This window comes from Vanellus vanellus (genome assembly GCF_965231255.1).
Source record: "Vanellus vanellus genome assembly, chromosome: 5".
In the NCBI taxonomy this organism is placed as follows: domain Eukaryota; kingdom Metazoa; phylum Chordata; class Aves; order Charadriiformes; family Charadriidae; genus Vanellus; species Vanellus vanellus.
Window position 1 is genome coordinate 14,872,095 of NC_138910.1, and position 25,763 is coordinate 14,897,857.

General features: G+C 36.7%; 1 protein-coding gene across 1 annotated transcript in view; it reads right to left on the bottom strand.

The window, feature by feature from the left end:
• PTPN4 (protein tyrosine phosphatase non-receptor type 4) overlaps positions 1-25,763 on the bottom strand; it is a 72,003-nt gene that overhangs the window by 23,436 nt on the left and 22,804 nt on the right. The window contains exons 10-14 of the mRNA XM_082483474.1: positions 21,521-21,584; positions 15,020-15,192; positions 10,483-10,551; positions 3,336-3,470; positions 1,938-2,096 (exon numbers count right to left, since the gene is read on the bottom strand). Of these exons, the coding sequence (XP_082339600.1) occupies positions 1,938-2,096; positions 3,336-3,470; positions 10,483-10,551; positions 15,020-15,192; positions 21,521-21,584 (600 nt within the window). The remainder of the gene's footprint in view (positions 1-1,937; positions 2,097-3,335; positions 3,471-10,482; positions 10,552-15,019; positions 15,193-21,520; positions 21,585-25,763) is intronic.

Sequence of the window (25,763 nt, forward strand, 5' to 3'; positions counted from 1 at the left end):
AGTTATCCCCTCTAACTTTTACATATGTAAATTTGACCGATAAATAAAAATTCCCAACAAATCAGAAGATGGACTACTCAAATCTTTTCACCCAGAAAGGTCAAATTGTTTAAGAAATAGCTTTTTGGACTGTAAACCAGTATCACTTTAAATTATATAGCTAATATGAACTTCATGCCTACTACTTTATTTCATAAATCTCCAATCTTGAATCAATAACATCACCTGAAATTTTAAGATTACCTTAATGGGGTTCATGTATTTTTGACAGTCAACATGCCCATTCTTAAAAATATCTTATGCTAGATATCTACATTGGGAGATTAAATTCCACTTGTAAGCTTCCAACAAGGGAAAAAACAAAAACAAACCCCCCAAACTTAGTGATGGAAGAGCAACAATTATCTGCTTGTGCATAAAAAGTGCAAAATCATGAAATAGAACAGCCATAGTTGCATAACTAATTTACAAAACCACTTCCTCTCTTCTTAAGACTAATATCTATGGTGACTTACACAAGAAATCAGGTCTTAAATAAACAAATCCCAAGCACACTCAGGAACAGCTTTTACAACTTAGAGTAAAGGCATATGAATGAAAGAGAATATTTAAGTCCTTACTTCACTGTATCACTCTATCATTCAAGTAAGTGTTTGTCATAACTGACTTCAGTTGGAAGTCTTGGAAAAGAAGGAACCTGGCCTTGTGTGTACAGCAAAATTCTAATATGAGAAAAGATTCACAAGCAATTCAGTTTTGAGGCTCCCTTGCCATGGGAATAGGCTAAAAAAGCTCACCTAAAAAGGTGGATTTTGTATTAGGCCAAACTACTGTTTTAAAACTCTGAAAGCTAAATAACTATCCGATAGTCAAATTATGACTATTGTACCCTATCATAAAAAGTATCTTCATGTTATTTTACAAAACTTTAAAACTTTTGTATTCTATAACCCTCCCCAAAGTTATGCACAGTTGTTAAAACTGAAGGTGCAGCCCAAGTAAGATTTTAAAACTGTGTTCAAATGCCTTCCCGGAGTAGTTTTTCCTGAGACACATAATTTGTTTATAAACATGTAATTATGTATGTGCTATTTTATAGTTCTCAAATGGTTTTGAAACCATTTGCACCATTTGAAACCTCCTTGCTAACAGAGATTATACAAAATTACAAGGGCAAGTTTAGCATTACATGTTTAGCTACATATGAGAAGGTACAGTGGCACTATTAATATGTATATCATGCACCTTTTTTCCCCACAATTAATTAATCTGCACTCTGACCACAAGTTATTGAGTATTTCAAATCTTTGAATAACTCAACTTTTTTTGTTTGTCATCCTTCTGGACTTAATACACAATAATAGTTTTTATTTTCCCCACCATAGCACAGTAAACTTACAGTATCAAGAATATTTAGCATAAAAGAAAAAAAGCCTGAGACTGCTATCTTAAGAAATTAAAATATACTCTGTAACAATAGAAAAACCATACTAGGAACCTCAGAATGCTGGTGTGCTAAGGAAGTATTTTGCTCACTTATACTTCTGTGCCTTGACAAAAACCAGTATTTCCAAACTCATAGGAATTAAAAAGTCCTATTACAAAAAAAACATACTTCAGTTCTACCAAAAAATAATTTTTGTTTCCACATCCAGACACTGATGGTCACATTACAGCAAACCAACATTTTGGGTGTGGGTGGGGAAGGTATTGTAATCCCGCACCAGGAACGTGTCAGATATAGGTATTAGTTCTGAACCATTTAATTTTCAGTAAGACCTATACTAATACTCCCTAAACAACAGCTACCTTTTTGTTAGATTTTATGGCTTTCCCTGACCAAAAAAATTAAACACAAAATTCTTAATGTCAAAGACTTCTGACTTATTTTCAGAAGCCCTGCATGCTTCCACACAGTAACAACCAACAAAACTTACGGTGATGATTCCAGTATGATGCTATTAGCCTGGGTGGAAGATGGAGATCTGTGATTTACAAATACTTCACTTGGGGAAGTGTGAACTACGTGGTCCACTAAATGTCCAACTGATGAGGGTCGTAACCGGGCTCCTTCTTGAGTGAAGGCAGAGTTGCGACTAAGCGGGAAAGCATAGCAGTGCAATGTGAAAAGAGTATTATTATTAATCTAAATTTCTTACACCACTACAGAGGAATGCTAAAACAATTATTTCTTCTCAGTGCAAGCATATGTTCATATACATATTTTTATTGAATAATTTAAGGTTTTAAAAAAAAAAAAAATCACTGAAACAATTACGATGTCAGATCAACATGCTATATTTTATAATTTTCTTTTCAAAAGTGTTCAAAAATATTTTCATTAATGCTAAATGGCTACTATTTTTCTTTATTTTTTAATTAAAGAAGCCTGAAAGTGTTATGGTTCAATGAACAGGCTACTGGACTACAGTCCAGTCAACGAGAACAAAAATGAGTCCCCAAGAAGAAAAATCCTGGCTCTGTTCATGGCAGAACTTAACCTGAATTCACTAGGATAAACATTTTATCCCCTGCATCTTCTCCCAGAAGAATCATAAGCTTTGCACTGAGTGTCTTATCGTTTCTGTGACCCAAAACTTTCCTGTTTGAAAAACAGCATAGTGACATAGGCATTCTTCTTAAAATGCTTTGAAACACGCATAATGCTATAAGTATCATTATTACACAATTTTTGCAATTACTTTTAAATGCTACAGGTATTTACAACAACAACCTTTTCAATAATATGCTGCAATGCCAAAGAATCTTAAAACCTTCTGGCTTATCCAATACAACTATTGCTATTGGATAATAGGAATTCTTAAGCCAGTTTCAGTACACTGAGAAAACTGGTTATTTTCCAAAAGAAATCAGGAATGATTTTTCACTAACTATAAACATAAACCACAAAGCTCTATCATGTGGAAAGAGTGAGCTTGAAAGGAAATGCAGAAAATTTGTGGGGAATAAACCTGCAAAGATTTCTGATTAAGAATTTTTCCCCATTGTTTTAAGAAGTGGTATTAACCAGAATCAATTCTTTCTAAAATACCACACGGACTTTATTACAAGTATTTTTCTTAGCCAAATGAATAATGCTGTTTTAACTGTGCTTGAGAAACTCAAGCTCTCGTAGGTGTGCTAAATATTACACCTAAAATTCACCCCCAAATAGCTTCTCTTATCTGGAGCTAAATGTTCCAGAGAACCACTCAGCACATAATTTGTGAAGTTATTTGTCTCCGTAACGCATTAATTCTTTTATTACACAAGTAGATCACTCACACTAGAGGTAGACAGTCACTTCTAGGAAGAGAAGATTCGATGCTACTTACTGATTTGGGGTTCCAGGCGGAGACCGTGATGGTAGGCTCTGTGTTTCCAACCTATCATCAGACAGTGAGTTCCTACTCACTACTTCCCAGTCCATTCCACTCATTAATTTCCGTGCCAAGGGTTTACTAGGGGATCTAGAAGAAGAAAGTAAAATGACTAACCAAAAATTATGAGTACGAACAAAATTACATAAAATTCACCACAATGGAACTGTGGATGTTCTATCACAGGAAACCAAATTGTATGGAGGAAAGGAAATGTAATAATGCAAAACTATATTTACATGGGCAGTCCTGTATTTTCTCAATATATTGTACCTCATTTTCTGTACTTTGTAAAAGAACATCAGTGAAATGCAGTCATGAAATACTGTTGGCTGGGAGGGAGGCAGGCAAGATGGAAGAGGAACTCACTAAGCTTCACTAAGCCTTTCTAATACTTCAAAGAGAATCTGACTCCAAAAGAAGAGTCAGAAAGGTCTGAAATTAAAAATAAAATAAAAAATAAATTCTTAATTTTATTCAGCCACCTCAGGAAAAATAAAGCAGTGGAAACAGCAGCACAAAAAAAAACCTCCCAAGATGATGAAGAACTGAAAGTGGGGTAATCATCAACGTAGCAACAGAGCTGCTGGGTTTTGTTTACTCATCAGGGATTTCCATCAAGGTGACATGCTTTCTTCCAGAACGTGTTTTGTCACCTATAAGGCAGATGCAATCATCCCATTTAAACTTCTCTGCGGGTAACCAAACTTCATTTGATTTTGTGCCAGAAACGTCCTTCAGGTTAAATGTTGTTATTGCCACTGTTTTTATACAGAAGGAATTGTATTTTCCACTCGTTGCCCTTTCTCATATTGAGGAAATTTTTTCTTCTCATTCTCCAGTCATCCCAGGATACCTCCAACCCCCTTCTGCTGTTTCTTTCACCTATTTCTTAAATACAAATGAGACCATACTTGCAGTCTCTCAAGAAGTAGTGTATTTCCCTTTTATGCTGAAAATCATCAAATGAATCATCCAAGAATTGTGGTTGCTTTTTCCTCAGCATCACATGGGATGGTTCAATCATCCTGCAACTAAACATCCCCAGACTTCTGCTGTTTGTTGTTTTCAACTGAAAATTTTTTAACCAACAAAAACTATTTTGAACAATCCTTAAGTATATGTCCTGTGTATTTTGTGTTACCGGGTTTTTACTTTACTTTGATTACTTTGATGGTGCTATATAATTCAGATTTCTCCTCTATCCTTACTCAACCCTCTCTTGTTCCAGTGATACCTCAGTTTCATCAGTCTTTTGTGCCACGATTATTTAATTCCCATTTGCCTCTATATTATACCACTATTCTCTACTTTTCAGCTTTGCGCAATGAGGTGACAATGTATTATTGTATCAGGGTAACTCCTCCATTTCTTTCCTCAGCTCCATACACTCGTATCACAAACTTCTGCCTTTGCCGTTCTTGGGACACATGGTAACTGTTCTTTATCTTCACCATTATCACTTTACTGATTTACTGAAAGTGCAAGTCCAGGAAAAAGGAACTTTGAAAAATTAAGGAACTACCCGCACACAAATTACATCCTTCTGAAAATGAGAACCTTGGTTACAAATACATTTTTGCTTCTCATGGAACTTAAAACTCAATGCAAGCCATCACCTCTTAAGGTGATGTCCTGTCCTCAATATTATCAAAAAAATCTAAAATATTAAACCACATGTCATATGAAATAATCTGTCTTCACATGCAGAAATACCTAAGTCCTACTGGTGTCAACAGTGTTTGTTTGATACCAAAACAGTGGTGATCTGTATGTGGAGGGTTTATTTTTGTTTTTACACCCCCAAGCAGTTCTGAACATCTACTGCATGCTGCTTTGCTGCTCTAAAGACTTACTGAGTAACAGCTGACAAATTTCAGACAGTTAAGCAATATGGGCTATTCTAAATGCTACTGTCTCGGGTCTTATTCCACCTGTGAAAAAAAAGCTAATACTATATTGGTATTTGAAAACAGGAAAATATCAATTATTTAATTCCTGAGGAAAAACAAATCCAGTTTCTTTGCACATATTTAAGCAGTACTAATTTGATTCAAAAAGTAAATAGCTTGACATCATGTCAATTTAAACCAACATTTCAATTTCTGTGATTTGCTTCAACTGTGAGCAAGTCAAACCACTTAGATATTTTTCTTCACAAACATCACAAAATTAAGCAGTTCTGAACACGTAAAATAACAAGAAATCAACAGAACTGAACTGCATGTCTAATGTTATCCGTTCATTATTCTTTTATGAATCAAAGCTATCATTAGCTAGATTTTGCTGACAACATGCCTGCAGCCAGCAGATTAGCACCAAGAGCCAGCTCTGTCAAGAGGTTGTTTCTACTAACCAAAGAACAGGCTGAGAGAAAAATGCAGAGGAACATAATATATTCAATGCTAAATTAGGTAAACACAGGACTGCAGATACAGTATTTTCTGACAGACATGCAAAGGCAGCTATTGAACCTTATTTACCTTTAGTGAAAAAGCAACAAGTGGAATATACGAAAGTTGGTGGCTGGTTTTGATATTTTTTTTTGTTGGTGGTGGTGTTTTTTTTTTTTTTTTTTAATGTGCAACAACAGTGAAAAGGCACTATCCTTGCCTGTATAAAACAAATTAAATTACAAAGAGAGACACAAAAATATATAGGGAGGGGATAAAACGAGTTTTTCCAAAAATTACATTTTTCACTGCTTCAAAAAACCCCACTGCATTGTATCTTAAGTCATAGTTTGTAACTACATTTTTGAAAACTTCCTCAATCTACGAAACATATGAACATAGCTCTAAAATGAGAAAAGCACCACCTTCTTCCCTATAAAAAAAAAATCCAATGTTAAGAAAACTCACCTTTTACTGTGGATATGTCCTATCTTTCAGAAGTAATACCTTACTACCATGATAAACAGCTGCAGCGTTTATCAGCAAAGGTTCGTTTCAATTATTTTATTAACAGCTCTAACCTCAGAGTCCCACCCACTCATGTTTGTTGCCTCCGTTTCCTGCCTTTGCAGAAATTTCAAAGAAAAAATTACCACACTGCAGCACCGAAGTTCTCAGTGCTGTGGCTTTTTGATACAAGCTCTCCTGCCAACACTTCTAAATCTAACAATAAGTTATTTTTTTATTAACATTTAAGATATGTTCTGAAATAATCCTGCAAATTTTTCCTCTATCATTATTTTCCTTACAATATTCCTATAACTTTCTCATGCCAGAGTGCAGTTGGAGATGGGAGGGGGGAAGTAAGCTGTAAAAAACTTTTGAAATAAAATTGATAAACTTTGAAATTGTAAATTCTACATTTGTCTGCTCAGTCTGGATGCTTCTGTCGCACCGCAGCACTGAGCACTACTGGTTAACAGACTAAGCTATTTTCAAATTTAATTTTTAGTGTATCTGCAGAGACATTTCTAAAAAAGTTGGAAGTCCTATCCTTCTGAGTAGGGACAGAGACCAAAAACTTCACCTGCCCCCAGAATCAAGAACAGTTTTACGAGCTGCGATACTACATCAAATACAAAAAAAAAACCAAGTAGCAGGGATGAAATTACACAATGCAATGCAACTAAAAAAAAGCATGACCAATTATATTAGCTCAGCTACAGTACACAAAAGCTTTCAAAGACAGAATTTGTTTTGTGTCCCACAGCTGAAGTGCTAAATTCTTGCAGGAACTGGGAAAGAAAGAGGGTATTGTTTGGGAATACAGGTGGGAATCTTTTAAATCATTTCTGTCCCCAAAAGAAATATAAACTGGAGCCGCAGCCCTGCTTTGTATTTTGACAAGGAGTACAGGGAATGCGTTTCTCAGCAAAACTGGCAACTACTGCTTCAGAGACTGAACCTGTATACAAATCTGCAGATACACCACAAATGACATATGCAATTTAAAGCAACTGAGGAATTACTGAATTAACCTGAATTAATGTACGGTTGAAGCAAGAGTGGATTTTTGGAAACAGAGACTGCAACTTAATGATAGGGAGTTTGCAAATACAAATGACTGACTGAGATACCCACTCGCTATCATACAATGCACATAAACTACCTTGTCTCAGCTCCAGTACACACCATCAGAACTGAACAGAATTAGAATATTTTGCAAGGACTCTAAGAACAATGCTCCTTAAGAAATCTCTGAATTGATGACTTGATCAAACTTTTTTCACTTTTATTATCTACTTTCACTTTTATTATGCTCCTGGGAATTCTTATGGGTTTTCTTGGGTTGTGAATATGCTGCAACACATAAGGTCTAGAGAATAGCTGTAATGAAGATTAAAAAACCCCCAACATCTAAACACCCACAGCAACAGTCCTCTAAATGCTGAAGTGAGTGCTGCATGAAGATTAAGAAAACAGCATCTACAAAATGTATCAAATTTATTACAGACTATCTCCTCCACAGTAACAGATTCCATTTTTAAAAATTATTTTTAAAAGTTTTTATGATTTGGAAAAAAAAAAAAAAAATCCATATCCAACAAGTCTATCCTTCAGCTAATTTTAAAGTAAAAACCTGAGGACAAACAGCTAAGCCAGCTAATTGCAAGCTGCTTGTTTTATTCAAATGGCTGTTAAGAAATTCTATTTCCATGCCTTGTGCTCTGTGTCTACGGTCTGCTCAGTGTGCAAGGGCTAAATGATCATTACTTGTGGCAATCACCATTTCCCAACTTAGAATAAATAGACCACTCAGAACATCTCAATGTAACTATTGGTGTTACTTTCTTACAATGAAGTGTTAAAAATTTGCTTGAACAGTATTAGCTTAACTAAGGCAGTTTCTAGTTAGATACTGATGAGACCACAGTGTAAATCTGAATAGCTGAAAACATCTTTTTTTAAAAAAAACAAACTGATCTTGAATAAATCTTCTGATGTGGTAATAATAAAAGCAACAGTAATAATTTAAGGTCTTTTATGTGTACACTTAATTCTCAAGAAAGACCCGACTGTAATGCTAGCACACTCCTGGTTTCATAGCAAAAGGCAACTGATACCTAGCACAACTTTCAAAAGCAACTGAAACAAGTCCACTGCTTGACAGCTTAAAAAGCTGTTCAACAACACAATGACTTCGTCTGAGAAAGGCAGGTTCCAGGAACAAAAAACACATTATACCTGTAAAAACTTAAAAAGCAAAATTTATCCTCTGTATGAATACAAAAGGGTATAATCTACACAGTATTTCAACTTGAAATGTAAATGTTTAGAAGACAAGGAATTAAGGATCATGTTCTCAGATTAAGCTTCTTGAACCACACGGTGTTCTAGAAATGTCTTATATTTCAAGTTTGTTCATCCCTGAAAATACTAAAAAGTCTTTAAAATTGAAAATGCAGTAATTGCACACTGTGGTGGGGAGGACAGAGGAAGAAACAGTTGATCTATTAAAAGCCTATCGAGGTGTATTTGTTACCATACGCCATTAATTTCAGTTCACTGATGTACGCATATAGGCCTCAGACATTTATCAGTCACCAACACTACTAAACACCTCAAAAGGTGAGGATGAATGCTATATTCCTTAATCTAAAAGCAACAGCGGAAAATAATATTACTGAGGACAGAAGAGCCAAGTATTTTATTAACTAAAAAAAGCCAAAGAGACTTGTGAAAACACCTAACTATGGCTTTCAATTTTATCCAGAGTATATATTACAAAATACAAGTGACCCCAGCACCACTTGTTCAGTTTTGACTCAAAGGGAAGAGTGCCATCTACTGAATAAGAGTTTCTAAAATGATAAATATACTCCTCAAAACCAAGTATTGGCTCTCCTCCACCCTACTTACTTGTGGGGAATTGCCAAGTTCAGACCGCAACACAGAAAACCAGATTTTAACTGATTTGCAACTGTCATTTAAACAAATAAAACTGAGCTGTCACAGTGTTAAGTCTTGTCAGTACTAAAAAAGTTGCCCCAAGTAAAAATCTAATCGGACTCACAAGGTAAATTAAATAGAGTAAAAAACAATTCTACAGTACCCAGAACAAATTGGTCTTACAAAAATTTACCTGTTGAACAGCACTTCTGCCCTCAAATCCTTCTAATATGGAGATGGGTATCTACAGTGTGCCCAACAAAAACTCAAACTGTATTATATTAAACAGGGGAGAAAAGAAGTGGGGGGAGGCAGGGGGGCAGGAAATCAAGGCAGAATTCACCAATGCTCTGAAAAACAGTGTTTGCAAGTAACTTGAGAAAGGTTGCTGGGCTTGTTACTAAAAGTCTGCGAGCATAAAGTTGAACTCCAGAGTTCCTTAAGGGGTAACTATGCTAAAAGACATTCCCCATCTCAGTAAAAGTATAAGCTTAAAAAGAGCATGGAGCATGCTCCCTGCTCATTAGGAACCTTTCTATTAATGATCTAAATGGATGCAGTAGTAGTTTTACTTTTGAATACCATATCATAATTTCTGAATGAAGAACGAAATTACGTCTTGACTGTTTTCTTGTAATCACTAATCCCCTCAGGAGTCTGAAACACAATTAAGTAATAGATTCTATGATTAGCCAACTACTCTTGTGACAGAATACCTTCAGAATCAGCTCACTCCCAGGCAAATTTTTCATAGTAAAAGACCTCACCGGGACTATAGCGACAAAGCTGTTCTCACCAAATCAGACATTCACAGTAATTTATTCTAATGGAAGTATGTGTGTACAGTTGTAGGTTATCAGGGATAAAACATACTCAATAACTCAATGTTTTAAAGGAATAATGAAAAAGACCATTCTTTACAATAAAGACAGCACAAAGCGGGCTACTAGTACATGCAACAATAAACTGTACAGATGGAAGGCAATTCAGAATTTTTAAAACACATAAAGGGGGAAATATTAAAAAATACCCGTATTAACTTTACCATCATAAGATTCTCCCCCATTTCTGGCTGCCTCAAAGAGACACCCTCCCATATCAAAATTAAACTCCTTAATATGGTTGTCAGCCCACCAGCAACAGTTGACAACAGTTGCTCTTTATTTTACATTTCTGCAAACAGAAAACAATGATTCCATAACATCTTAAAAGATACAAACAGAAGACTTACTGATCCTGTACCAATGTAAGTTGCTTACCTTGCAAATACCCTGTCTTTGTTTGCTCTTTCTTTACCATACTGCACAGACTGGACCTCTGTTCTCCCACTGGAAAAAAGAAAACCAAACCAAAACACTAAATTGAATGAACTTAAGATAACAATTTCTTACTTAAAACTCAACCATCTCAACAAAAAAACCCTAAATTCTATTTTCAGTCATGCTCAAGCAATTGTGCTAGCTTCAGTACAGTGTAACTTTAGACAGCATTTAGGTAAGAGTAGGTTATCTTTCCCATTAGAGTTTAACTGTAACAAAGACCAATTAATTTTAGGTATAACAAAGCTTTCTCTTCTCTTTTTCTTCTTATCCAAAGCAATAACAAAGTTCTGCTTGGATCTTTGGATAATACTTAACACTATAATCTTTCCTGTCATAGCCACAAACAAAGGTTACAGCATCTCCGCCGTACTCCTCCTAAACTATTCCCTGAATTGCTAATAACTTAGTTGCTACTTAGTTCAGCAAAATCAGATGATAAGCGCATCAGGATTGTATTCTTCCACACAACTTGTCAAAACCAAGATTAGAACTTGGAACTTGCTGACTTTTCACATAAGACCAGATGTCTTGTGTCAAATCAAAGATTCTTTATAATATTTCATAATTTCTGGTTTGTTTTTTTTTTTATTTAAAAAAAAAAAAACAACCAACTTCTTTTTTGGGGAGTGTCTATCAGCAGTTAAGAATTGGTGGCAAGATACCAGCAAAACTCCCTCTTGCAGCCACTTCCCCATTTATAACTTCATACCAACACACAGGGTCACAGTATACATGTCCTAAAAGGATACTGATACTTAAACCTCTGTTCTTTTCTGTCCTGGTTTGAGGTAAAACAGAATCAATTTTCTTTTCAGTAATTTTAGTTTTCATTTAAGTCTCTTCTAACTAACCGCACTCTCTGAAATCACAAATCCATTGTTTGTGTGGTGGCCAGCCCAGCCCAAACCACACGTACAGGGACATTAACGCTATGAAATCAAAGAATAATTTCCTATTTTCACATTCATATTACAGAGCTACTGGATGTGGGAAGGCTGGAGAAATGGGCTTACTGGAATCTCACTAAATTCAGCGAAGGGAGACGCAAAGACCTGCACCTGGGGAGGAATAACCCCAGGCACAGGCTGAGGGCCAACTGGCTAGAAAGCAGGTTTTACAACACTGGTGAGACCAGATCGGCAGTGCTGTGTTGAATTCTAGGATCCCCCAAGTCAAGCAAAGGGCCATGAAGGCACTTAAGGGTCTGGAGCATCTGGCATACTAGGAGAGACTGAGAGAGCTGGGACTGTTCAGCCTTAGGAAGAGAAGGCTCAGGGGTATCAAATGAGTGCATATGAATGAATGCTTGAAGGGGGAAGTGAAAAAAGACAGCCAGACTCTTCTCAAGGGAGCCCAAAGACAGGACAAGAGGCAATGGGCACAAATTGAAATATGAGATATCCTACTTAAACAGAGTGAGGGAAAAACAACAACAAAAAACCCACAAAACAAGAAAACTTTTTTACTGTGAAGGTGGTCAAACACTGCATCAGGTTGCTCAGAGATGGTGCAGAGTTTCCACCCTTGGTGACATTCAGGACACAGTCCTAGGCAAGCTGTTACAGTGGACCTTGTTTGAACAGGGCATTGGACTAGACAAGTGTCGAGCTGCCTTCCAACTTCTGCCGTGATGCGATTCTAAGAAATCTCTCCTTTCAAACCTGCTGCCTGCTAACTTCCTCAAGTTATACATTTTTAACTCTGACAAGCAGTAAGCTGTCTACATTTTCCTCTATTTCTTTCCAATAACATTGTATTTGCCTTTCTCTAGCAGCTACTAATAATTGACTTAAGGTTTTCAGAGAACTAACTACAAAGCTCCAAGACAGTAATAGCTTATTTACATTCCTCCTCTTTTCTCTCCCTGTGTAGATTATTTTGCGTTTTTGGACATGAAACTGGATCTACCGTTTTATCGCCTACAAACATTGCGACATACCACTGGAACCTTCTACAGTCAACTTCAGCTTTTACTACAAAAACCTGTATCACCTCAGTGGTGACTTCCCTTTGTTGTGAAGAAGGGACCTACTTGTTTAGCATCTGGTTAAAATAATTGCTAATAAACAGTAAAACACTTCATATTTGGCAGTTTAACTTCTTTAATGAGAATTTGGTGAGGAATAGTATTAGAACCACTTTGAAAATCCAAGGACAGTGTACAGATTTTCTCGTCAGCAGTCTTCTTAGGGCTACGAAGATGATTAGGGGATTAGAACATCTTTCATATGAGGAAAGGCTGAGGAACTTGGGTCTCTTTAGTCTAGAGAAAAGAAGAATGAGGGGGGATCTTATTAATGCTTTCAAATACTTAAAGGTAGGATGCCAGAGGGATGGGAGGAGTCTTTTTTCAGTGGTGCCCATTGATAGGACGAGGGGTAATGGGCACAAGCTTGAACATAGGAAGTTCCATCTTAACATGAGGAGGAACTTCTTCACTTTGAGGGTAGTGGAGCACTGGAACAGGCTACCCAGAGAGGTTGTGGAGCCTCCCACTCTGGAGACATTCAAAACCCGCCTGGACGCTGTCCTGTGCAACCTGTTGTAGGTGACCCTGCTCTGGCAGGGGGGTTGGACTAGATGATCTCCAGAGGTCCCTTCCAACCCTGACTATTCTGTGATTCTGTGATTCTTGATCACTCCTGAAAGCTTTTTTTTAAATAAAAGTTTGCTTTAAAATTTGCTGCATTAGAATCTTTTAGTCCAACAGAAGTAATAGATTACGTAACACATTTAACAGTTCAATTTCATGTCTCTGATTTCTTTCAGAACTGGAGATAATTCTGTCTAGCCCTGGCAGTTTACTATTTTATTAGTTCGTTTTAATCATAGAAATGTTGGCTAGAAGTCTCTAGTCCAATCTTCTGCTAACACTCGGTCATGTCTGTCCATGGCTTTGTCTAGCCAAGTTTTGAAAGCCTCCAAAAACAGAGATCCCACAACCTCTCTGGGTAACTTGTTCCAGTAATGCACTACCCTCCTAGAAAAACAAAAACTTCTCTTAATGTCCAGCTAGAATCTTCAAGGTGACATTTGTGGCTGTTGCCCCTTGTTCTACCCCCTGCCATTACCAGCACATGTTTGGCTCCATCATGTTTGAAACTGCCCTTGAAGTAGCTTTAGGCTTGCTACTAAATTCCCCTTTAGCTTCCTCTTCACCAGATTAAACAAGCCCAGTGCCTTTACCCTCTCCTTGTGTGTCACGTTACTACTATTATGCTGCCTCTAAACAACTCTCAAACTACTTACAGAAATTCTAGCCTTTTGGCTGCTTCATTAACTTTAATGACCTCCTTCATTTTTATGCAGTTTCCCTTTTTCATCTTACATTAACATAAGCTGAATGTCATCATCAAACAGCTATTCTGTAATAGTAACCGCAATGATTCAAATTCAAAATCTTTACAGAAATGAAAAAGCTCCCTCAAATTCACTACAATAACATTGAACCAACTCTCAAACACTGTTCAGGAGCACAGAAGTCTGTTTCTCAAATGGGTGCTGGGAATGCTGGTCAAAAAAAGCAGATGGTAGAAAAATTTAGCCGCTGAATTACTTTTCCTCTTTATACATTTATGCAATTCACAAGTGTAACAAAAATAGTCTGTTATTGTGTTTTCTAGCTTTTCATCATCTCCCTTTGTATGTCACATACACTGTTGCCATTCTAGATGGATGATTAGTAGTAGCTCCATTATTCTCTACTCCAGGCACAATTCAAACCATCAGCATTCTGCATTACTTGCAGAGACAGTTAACTCAGTTACTTAACTGAGAAGTTCTTTTTATAAAAAACTTCAAAAACCAACACCACCCAACTCCATCATTAGAACAGAAATTATACTTGGGGATTATAGTTATTCCACAGTCATTCTTTGCACCTCCAAGATTTTTGCCTATTATGCCAAGTTCATTCTTAAAAGTTATGGACTTAATTTCATCCTTATTTTCTAAACTTCTGGTTTTGGTGCAGAACATGTATTTCTTTTGTCTTCACCTAGTTTCCTATTTGCATGCATCTAGCTTAAGTGGACTTTACTTGTACAAGCTTCTTTTCATTGATTTCTATTTGATCTTTAAAGTCTGTTTTGTTGCTGTAGCTGCACACAAGATCTGAGATCCATCAGTTTTCAAAAACACTGGGCCAAAGACTTTGAAGTTCTGAGACAACATTTTTTAAGATAAACATAATGCAGCAGGTAAACAGGTGAAGAAATGCAGCCTGTGAGATAATCTCAGAGTACTAGCTCAATAATGACTGCTAAAAATACACTAATTATATGTCCAAGATAGCCTAGAAAATTACTGACAACATTTGAAACTTAGGTCAACAGGGGAGAGGAACAGTTGTAGGATTCAAAAGCTACTTGAATTATGGCACCTTTTAATATAGATTCTAAAGAATTCCCTATGTTTATTGACGAGTTGCCTGTTCTCTTATATTCTTTCCCATACATTTCAAATCAGCACTTACCAGTACCGGAACTTGGAACCCAAAGTGAAATAATGTGCAAAAAAGTTCTTCTGAGGGGGGAGTGGTCTGTCCAAACGGAAGAACGTGTGATGTTCAACACAAGCTTTCCACAAATTCTTACATGCTCGGTAATTCACCATATTGAATCCCAGTAACGTTTCTCTAGATTCATGCTAAAAATGAGAAAAATTTATTTCAGATAAAAATTATTCCCATTTACTTCTGAAATTAAGATAAATACTGTTAGCTTTGGGGTTGGTATTTTCTTTTAATTGTTTTTAGAAGTGGTTCTCTAATTTTACATTAAATTTATGCATTATAAAAGCTTTTAAAATATCTCTAAATTTTCTTTAACAGATTTTTTTTTTCTTTAAATGAGCCTGCTCAAAGGTTAACAGTCTGTTTAGTGATATTGAAACAAGTCTAGATGGGAAGAAATAGCCCCAAAAGGTAGGACCCAAACTACATTAAGAAATTTCTGTGATTCAAAAACTCAAAGTTAACATGCCTCCCTGTTTCAAGATTACTACAATTAAGACAAGGAATTCTCATGCACGTGTGCCAATTAGAGATTGGGAAGAGGTATTGATCTCAAGGGCAAGTGATGTACCTACTTCTAAATGATTAATTAGGTTCCTGGTAAAGGAAAGGAGCAAATTTGCGAAGCAAGCTAAGCTATTCTGCCTGTTGAGGGAGCTTGATTACCACCTTTGTAGGTCAGAAAACATCAGCAGCACTGCTTTCTCTTCACAGTACTAAATCCTCCACAACATTTAGTACTTAGCACACCTTAACTGTTTTCACTTAGCAGTGAACTCCTTTTCCAAGTGAAGCTTTTGCTGGCCTGCTCATCTTTAGATCTGCTGAGATACTGGGGCATAGACCTGCAACTCTTCTCTCTGTTTGTATTTGGGAAGTCGTTGTGATTAACGGCTAAGACACTGTATTTTCAGCCACAAGATTAACTTAGGGTAAAGAATAAAATGGATTTAAAAGTAAACAGCAAATTCTGAGTATCTGTTGATGAAATTCAGGAAATTATACACAAGAGACTAAAAGCTGATGTCTTACTTTGATTTACAAAAATTACTTATCTCTGTTCTTAATTTCCAAGTATTGCCAACTGTTCCCTGTATTTTCTAGACATGTTAGAAGTATTTAAAAATTAAAAGTCACAAACAAGGTAACAGAAATTCAGTCCATTACCTATTCAGTTAAAAAAGGCTTTATCAAGAATGTAAATGTACAATAATATAAACAAGACACATTACTATTCTGCAAAAGAGCAACTATATAAAATTATGGACTGCCTCATCTGGATCCAGTAAAGGATGAACCAGCTAAGATTTTAAATTCCAACAAGAAGTTCTCATGATGTAGCAAATTTTAATACTCTGTCAGCCTTTTACGCTGTTGGAAAAGAGAATTTGACAAGTTGTATGAGCTCATGATCACGCATTTTCATGTCACTCAAAGCATTATAACTGGGGGGGTGGTGGGGGTTGTATCCTGTTTCCCCTGGTCTGTATTCCGGAGAATGAGCTGATCTGATTCTCATGCCATCATCTGATCACTAGATCAGGCATGAAGCATGAAGGAGGAGCTGGTATCGCATGATGAGAAGGAGCTGCAGCTAGATCAGCTTAATTGTAATGCGAAACAGCACTTTCACAGGAACTTGGTGTGTTAGAGCTTTAAAGGTACCTTAACAATAGTTCTATTCATAGCTTTTAAAGCTTTCATTGCAGTGCAGAGAGAACAGACTCTCAAACTCTACCCTTTATCTCAATTACAGCTAGGAATCAATCTTTAAAATAAGGAAGAGTATAAGACACTGGCTCCTAACTGCAACCATCCTTTTCCCATCCACCCTTGCAGGTTCTGCAACATCCAAACCTAAGTTGGGGACTTGAAATTCACCTTTGCTGATGACTCTGGGGAGAATACCCTGCTTCTATTGCTGTCTGGTAGCTGGATTAAGAATAAGATTGCCCCCGTTTTCACTGAAAATAGTGAGCTTGAATCAATGTGGGCTCAGCATAAGACCCCAAGGCAACATTTATAATGTCCACAGTACTTCAGCCAAAAGCACATAAAATAACAAGACAGCTATATCGCAGCCTATGAGAACGTTTTCACAGCACAAAGCTCCAGGAAGATGCTGAATGGTATGACAATGACATACAGGTATTTCAGGGTTTTAGGTCTGTTGAGGCAGTGTTAGAAGACCATCTTAGGGAGTCACAGTTGGATTCTGCTCTGAAATGACGATCTTGCTCATTGTGTCCCTGGCTCCTATTAGAGGAAAACAGTCTGCTTGCTATGGAGGGGAAGAAGAGTGAAGCAGCTGGAACGCAATATGGTTGATGATGCTCAGGGCCCAAGCGCGAAACTACAGGTAAGCCAAATATCACCATGTAAGTTAATTTAAATCCTAACCTTACAAGTGTACACTATGAGGAGGCTACCTACAGAATCCAAGAAGAAACACTGGAGGGATAGGGCAAAGTAAAGTCTAATTCCTGTTTGTGGTTCCTTTTATTAAAAGGACAAAAGCCAAACAAAAAAGCAGGAAGGATATTGGTGGTCCTCTCACATACAGCTCAGCCTTTGAACATTCACCTTGGGTGGGGACATTCATTCAAAGCCACCTCTGCCCAATTTGAAACAGGGACTTCGGAGCAGGTCTCTTGCTCCCAGAGAAACTGGGTTGAAAAACATCCTCTAGTGGGTCTCTCTCACTTTTCCTAAATGAAGAAAAATCCCAGAATAAAGCCAAAATTTCCTACCCCCATCTCGGAAAGAGACAGAATCTTGCGCTTTATAAGTGGCAGATGCTCCAGAGACTCAAGATATTCCACAAATAGTAGACAACAGTCCTGTGAAAACTTAAATGCAATACAGATTGTGCCAACAGTATCTGCTCTTCCCACAAAAACCCAACAGCAGAAACTTTTGACAGGATTAGGCAACAATCGACTAGGCATCTAACGGATGCCAGTAGTACTTAAGATCAAGTACTCAGGCAGATAAACACATGTATCACCTTCTGATCCTAGCCCAAGTTCTTCCCAAAAGTCAGTAAGAAGAAAAAATTCAAAGCACAAACTTCAGATATATAATCAAAAAAAAAAAAAAAAAAAAATCGTTTTGGCCACTCACTGAAACCAGGTCTTAGTCATGGACAAAACCTATTATATTGTTACCAACTCATGTAACTTTTTAGTGGACATCTGCGCTCTAGAAGAGCAAAAGAATATGCTGAACAGGTTGTCTGGCTATCAAAGAATCAAGAAATCAAGACCACTAAAGTATGCTGGACAGCATTAAGAATCTGATGCTATTGACATTACAACAGCCAAGGGTGCAACTAAGCCAGAGTAGCTTAGGGAAACACATAGAAAAACAAAGCTACTGAATTATTCTCAAACAGCTTCAAAGCACGTAAAGGAAGCAGCATATGGAACAGGCAGAATAAAAAATATGATGAAAAAAACTGCCATTGAAGTTAGGCTCAGGGGGCTTCTAACATCAGATGAAGAAGTCATACATATAACATTCTTTTCCCCCCACAAAACCATAAAGAAACAACGGCAAGAAAATCTGCTCCAGTGGATGCATGCTCCGGCTACATAATTGTCAGAATATCTAACCAGCTTCCATTCAAGATTATATTATGCTACCAGTGGAAAATGACTTTGACATTTAACTGCTTCATCTGACTTCCTTTAAGTGATTTATGTAAACACAGATATAATCTATTGAAAGTAGTCAAATAATTCTTTACTTATGTTGATGCCTCTAAGCAATGCCAAGTCAGGGAATAAATTTAATAGGCGATTAAAAGATAAGGCACTTGCACTTTTGAAGACAGTTGCAATTAAAAGCTCCCAACACTCATTAGCAGTATTTGAAAAATATCAGTTTAGGACTACTTAAAAGCATATACAGCCCAGTTTGGAAAAAATAAATACACTGGAAAATTCCTCTCCCAAGTCCACTAATTTAATATCCTATAGCACCTCAGCTTTGCATCCAAATAAATATGGCTACTCAGCTGTACAATGTGTTATATATTTACCCACAACTTTGAAACACATCATCAGCATACCATGAATGTATTTTCACTGCCATATCATAAATTGGTGCTTTTAAATATACACTCAAAGCACTAGACCAGAGATATTTTACATACCAAATGTGCAATCACTGAGTCACTTCACCTAGCTTCTGCTGCCTAAAAAGAGCCATTTGGGCTCCCCTTACTGATAATGGGAGTGAAAGCAAAAGTAAGCATATACCACCAAAGAGCAACTTAATCCATCCTAAAATGTACTTCCAATTCATGCAAGATGTTTCACCCCTTGCATGTGCCTGGTTACTATAGAGGAAGTCTAACGATCAGCTTTGGTTAGCTAATCATCATGAAACAGAAAGTATGTTCTTTTAAACTAACCGAAGCGGAATATAGGTGAGATGAATCTTATCCTATGAGTCTACTCAGGGAAAGTAACTCTGGAAATAATTTTAACATTAGGTTTGATTAAAAAATTAGTTTAAGTATGCCTTCTTTGGAAGCCAAATTTGAGCTTTGATCTTAAGTTATTCATGAGTTGGAATGAATGAAAATGAAGTTCTTGCCACCAGTTTTCATCTGATACATAGAGTTTAAAGAAAAACAGTACAAGGCTTTTTAATTTGTTGGCTTGGATAAGATGTCTCAGAAAAGAAATTACATTAGTTACGTATACTATATTCTGTTGCAAGTAACAATATGCAGAGCATTAAAAAGCAACAGAAAAAAAACAAGATGAGAAAGCTATCTTCATATTACCTTCAATTACATGCAGATTTTTTCTGCAGAAAATAGAGAAAACACTCAAGTACAGTACCCAATCCAATTTTCTATCTAAATATCTCAATCCTCAAGGTCCTGAGCTCTGCTATTACAGTCTTTTTCTCAAATTCTGATTTAGAAAACAAGTACAGTTCATAACTTCTGAATTCCAAATAAAAACCTAAATTCTCATCTCAGATCTAAATACAACATGCCTGCAACTGTAAAGGAACTTACACACACTGGTATGAAGATAAAATTTGACCTCTGTGCCTGTCAGAGATCAGTTTGCCTTTGAGAACTAGCCTATAGCACCTGCAGGGTATTAAGAAATACCTGTGTCACCACGATAAAATATTCCCCCCCCCCCCCCCCTTTTTGTATCATTGTAATTTTTCTGCTCACAGTGCATGATGTCTGCTCAAGTTGACAGATACTCCTGTTTATTTCACGAATAGCCAAAGTTAATTTATTTCTACACATAATTACTCCAAAATCCTCTAAATCCTGTTACCCTACTTCTGAACTGATAGCTACTCACACTGCTCCAAGCACACAGGTTAAACTTCTCCTGTCAATTAATACACAAGAAAGTGTCTATATGCGGTCAGGTAGTTCCATTTGTGAAAACTGCAAACTCCTGGGCCTCGTTTGAAAGGATCTGCTTTTAAGATATACAGTCTGACCTATTATCAGTACTAGTACTAGTCACCAGCCATTGGTGTGATCTGATGCAACAGGTGTTTCCTCCTTCTATTTTTCTTGTCTAACCACATTGTCTCTAAATCTAGAGTAGTCCTATAGTACTTGGGATGCTTTTCTGCCTAGAATCCATCTTTTTTATCTACTCAGTAACTCTGCATTTCAGGTCTTCAAATCCTTTCAGCTGTAAGAACAGCACAAAACCTTTTAACTAATCTGATGAGTTAAATCACATAGTCATATTTTTAATTAATTCCTTCATCTTTCCCCAGTGATATGTCTGTGATGGGTTTAGACTAATCTCTTGGAGGTGTGGAACAATCCATTTCTTGCTAAATTCAATGCACAGTGGTCCTGTGGTGCCTTACAGGGTAGCAAACACACACCACAAGCAGTGAAATACACAGATCCTTCACAGAAAACTTCAACTTTTTCCCCAACCAATTTAGAAGTAGGCATAAAAGATTACCATATGTAATTTAAAACTGCAAAGACATTCTTATCTCTTCCATTTATCCATGAGTAATAAAGCCAACTTGTATTACTAAATCCGAATAATACAAATCATGTTTTAATCAAACATTTACTTACAGGCATTTATACAACTAAGGCAGCATTAAACATTACCTTTAATTTAGTTTCTTCTAAAATTTAAATTTAATATTGATTTACTTTCAATGTTTTCAACGTTCGCCTTTTATATAAGCAAGTTAGATTTCCTGCATACAAATGTAAAACTAAATGTATCCAAAATATAAGACACATCAAATGAAAACAAGTCTTATAAAGCACTGTAATGGCCCATTTGAGAACTGAAATAGCCAGAACGTTGGTGAAACTGAACTTTTAATTGCAAATAAATGCAAGAATCAAGATAATACCAGTCACTACAATTCAGACGTGCAGTATGGAGAAATTTCATTGTTTTCATTTTTTGAGATGAAATTTAAGACAGTACTCACCAATTCTTTCCTAAGTTGAATAAAAAACTGTTTGCACTTAAAAGAAATTTTTACAATCTTCAACCTAAATGAAAAATAAAATCACAATATTTAAACACTTAGTATACTGAATCATGGTTAAAGGCTTAAATACACCTACTGAAAAGTATACTCTCTAGAGAGAACAGATTTCATTTCATTTCCAGGAAATTTCCATAGACAAAAGATAAGATATCAAAGATTACATAAAATAGCTTGTATAATTTGAAATTATGAACCATACATTTATCTATCAAATTAACTTCTTTTCATCCTAAACCCAAGTTGCTAATTTAAGTATCTCTTCCCAGTTCCAAAGTCCAAAGAATTAGTTATGCTAAATGGGAAAAGACAGGCCATATTTCCATTACTATCTAATTATATACTTTTTCAAATAAATGCAATATTGGATTTAAATGTTAAATACAGGAGCATTATTGTGGTCACAAATAAAAGCAAGGTTACAATTGTAACAAGAAAAAACAGAGTAACTTCTGTCACTTTGAAAAAGAACAACCGATACAATACTGCAAACTACTAAATTCAAATGCTATCCTCACTCAAAGGAGATTTCACTGACAATTATCATGAAACTCAAAGCAAAAGGAGAGTTTAGATCACACAGTTAACTTGCAGGAAATTACACAGCAAACTCTTCAGGAGTTACAGTCAACCTTTACACAGCATGTTTATACAGAGCACCCTTACTAATCTGAACTGTCATCTCTCATGGTTCCTGTACTTCAAGTTATTATATTGGCTTGGTAAAGCTACAAATGAAAGAAAAAACCCAAACAAACCCAAAACAAACAAAAACACCAACACCAACCCAAATACCACCACCACCAAAAAAAACATCAGTGAAGACAGTGCTACAATATTTGAGATAAACGTATTCACGAAGAACATACAGGGACCTCAATAGTGACTGGAATTACTACTTGCATATTAATCACCTTGTTGAATAAAAAACCCTCTAGACTGGGAAGGATGAAAAGCAAGACATTAACAGGCACCTAAGTTGGCTATCTGTATATAGAAATTATCTTCTAAACTAAACCAAATGGAGACATTTTTCCTCCAGGGTACCATTCAGAACAGGAACCTAACTTGGATGTCCTAATTTGTTGAAAGAAATTCTATCTCAAATAACATAAGGGCAGTTTGTGAATATTAGCCTTTAAATTAAGCTTACTTAAATCTTTTCCCATTTCTTTTTTTCTCTCCTAGCTTTGCCATCAGTTAAAAAAAAAAGGCAGCATCTTTTCTTTTTAATTCTTTAACAATTTGTTGCCATTGAAATTAGTTTCTCAAAGATTAGAAACTATAAATGGGGCTACAACTTATCTACTGAAATCATGTTATTCCACTGGCAATGCAGGAATTTTCTTAGCACCTTCTGTCACAAACAATTGCTTAAGAATAATTAGGGATGGGTCCTAAATTTTCTGGATGGGCTACACACTAGTGATTACAGCAGTCTGACTGTGGAAAAAACAGAAAAAAGTTTTATTAGACTACTTAGGCTGCAGTTAACCAGAAGTATGCTATGATTAATTTTCTAAAATTTGGGGGTACAGGGCAATTAAAAGAACATTTTAATATACACCTTTTCTAAAAACAGAACTGCACACACTACAACATATCAGATTTGCTTCGCCTGCCAACAGAAAACCTGAAAATAAATAAAATTATTCCATTTATAAAAACATCCTACTACCTTTTATTCTTTTTTCCTTCTTCTGCTAAAGAAATTACTGCCTTTGGTGATTTACAGACTCAAGGAGAATGATAAGGATGAAAGCTGTACATACTGTTTTTTAATCTCACCCCATAATATAGACAGAGTGAGGTCAGCTGCCTCTTAAGCCTCAAACCATTTGGAACAGACTCAAAGCTCTAACGTTAGCCATTAAGGTCGAACTCAACCCATAAGAGTCACCATTCAAGTACAAAGAAATGACTCAGCAAAGCTGAATCTCAGCTATTTTCAAAAAATACAGCAGATAAGAGAGAGTTCATATGCACTGCTAATACCATGCAAGTTATTAAATAAGAATATCTATATTCGGCTGAAGCAAAAGGCCTGTCTGCCTACGTTTCCTTTCTCTGACTGTTGGCCACATTGCGGTTCCAAAGAAAAGGGTGAGAACAGGCAGACATCAACAATATTTTTGATTTTTCCAGTCTCCAGTCATCTCAGACGTCCTAAATCACAAGATATATCTTTTAAAATAAAGAGATATTTAAAAGTCCTAGTCAAAAGTGAGGACTATACTCAAACATGTGGAAGGAGTCTCATGATATCAAGCACTGGTTCTCACTAAGAACTTTACCACCCCAACCCTTTGCCAGGGCGGTGATAAGGCAGGACACAAGCAATCCAGCAAATTTCTTGACCAAGATTTCTTTGACACAGTTTCTGGACTGGTCAGCTAGGGAAGATGCTCTTGGTAGCACAACTCACAAATACGGAAGGACTGTCCAGATTTAGTAGTCAAGGACAAACTTGCCTCCAGCAGCTGTTAGATGGTGAAGCTAAAGATCCCGAGGGAATGCAGAAGGGATGCAGCAGACTAAACAACCCTGGAGTTCAGGAGAAGAAACTCCAGCTTGCTTAGAGCTCTGGCAGGCAAAATCCCTTGGAAGCTGCCGTCTGGGGCACAGGAACTGAGGAGAGGTGGCCAGTCTTAAAGGACAATCTCCTTACTCCGGAAAAATCCTGATGTGTTAGAAAACATGCAAGCATAGGAGGAGGCCAGCTTAGATGAACTCAGAACTGCTGAGTGAGCTCAAACACAAAAGGGAGTGTACGGGATGCAGAAGCAGAATCAGATGGCCAAGGAGGAACACAGTACTACCTAAGCATTTAGGGATAAAACCAGGAAATCCAAAGTGCAACTGTGGTTGCAACTGGCAATGGACATGGAAACGCAACAAAGCTTTCCAGGGGTACATCAACCATGAAAGAAAGGCAGAGGAAAATGTGTCTCCACTGCTGAATGGGTGATCTAGTAACAAAGGACAGGCTGAGGTACTCCATGCTCTTCTCCTTTGGTCTTCAAGGGCAAGATCTACTCTCTGGATTCCCAGGTCTCTGTGCCTGGCAGCACTGTTTGGGGAAAAGCAGGATTACCCACAATACAGGAAGATCAAGTTAGGACACACTGGATAAAAGGCAGTGTCCCTTGTTTTGCCTTATTCCTGCCTTGTCTCCCTTCTGTTTCATTTCTCTCCATGATCATAAGGTTCATAATACGTAATTTAGATGTAATATCAAATTAAGAGGAGAGAGGGAAAAGACACTTTACTTGATTCTCTGAGCAATACAGCTAAACCTTTATTTCTTCCCACATATCCACATGTCTATCCTTTCACTTGTCTCAAAACTCAGCTCAGGAGTATTGAAAAAGGGATAGCTAAACATTCACTGTAGCCATAAAGCACTGGGAAGACATTACACAGCTCCAGCTGCACAGGAGCAAGAATAAGTGGAAGCAAGGAGAAAAAGCATCAGTACTGGTGTTACTGGAGCAGCTGCATGACTATGGATAAAAAGGAAAGGTAATAGGTCTACTAGCTAGCTGTACTGTGAGAAATGACATTTCAGATCCTTAGTCACAGCAAAAGAAAGCCTATAGTAGGATGAAAAAGGGGGGTGGTGGTGGTTTTTTTTTTTTTAAAGGTAATTATGTTAGTACTATAGTCTTCACAGGAAGAAATTAATATCCCTGATGTCAGCTGATATGGTTGAATACAAAGAAGAATTGTTTAGGTAATTGCACACACACAAAAACCACACTAAGAATTTAGATCAGCATCCCTGGCATGCAAACAATATGAAGGAGAGCTCACAGAAACCTCTAGCTTCCAGCAGGGACATGTAGCTTAATTATGACTTATATTGTATATACTCAGTAATTTACTGGCGTGTTTTACAGAACCTACTTCTACTATTACTGTTTTCCCAAAAATAACAGCAGTAAAAGCAGCCTGAATTAAAACCTTCCTGATCATTACAGCATTGCATTTATAAAGCAGCCTTAACACAGAAATGGCTCTAACACTTCAAAATTCTTACCAGATGAAGGGTATCTTTCTTAGAACGTGCTGCTATTATAAAGGAGGGTCTGACTGACTAGTATAGTAGTTCCAGACTTATCATTGCAAGATCCAGTTTTAATTTAACCAACTAACCACGAACACTCAAAATTTACATGATGCA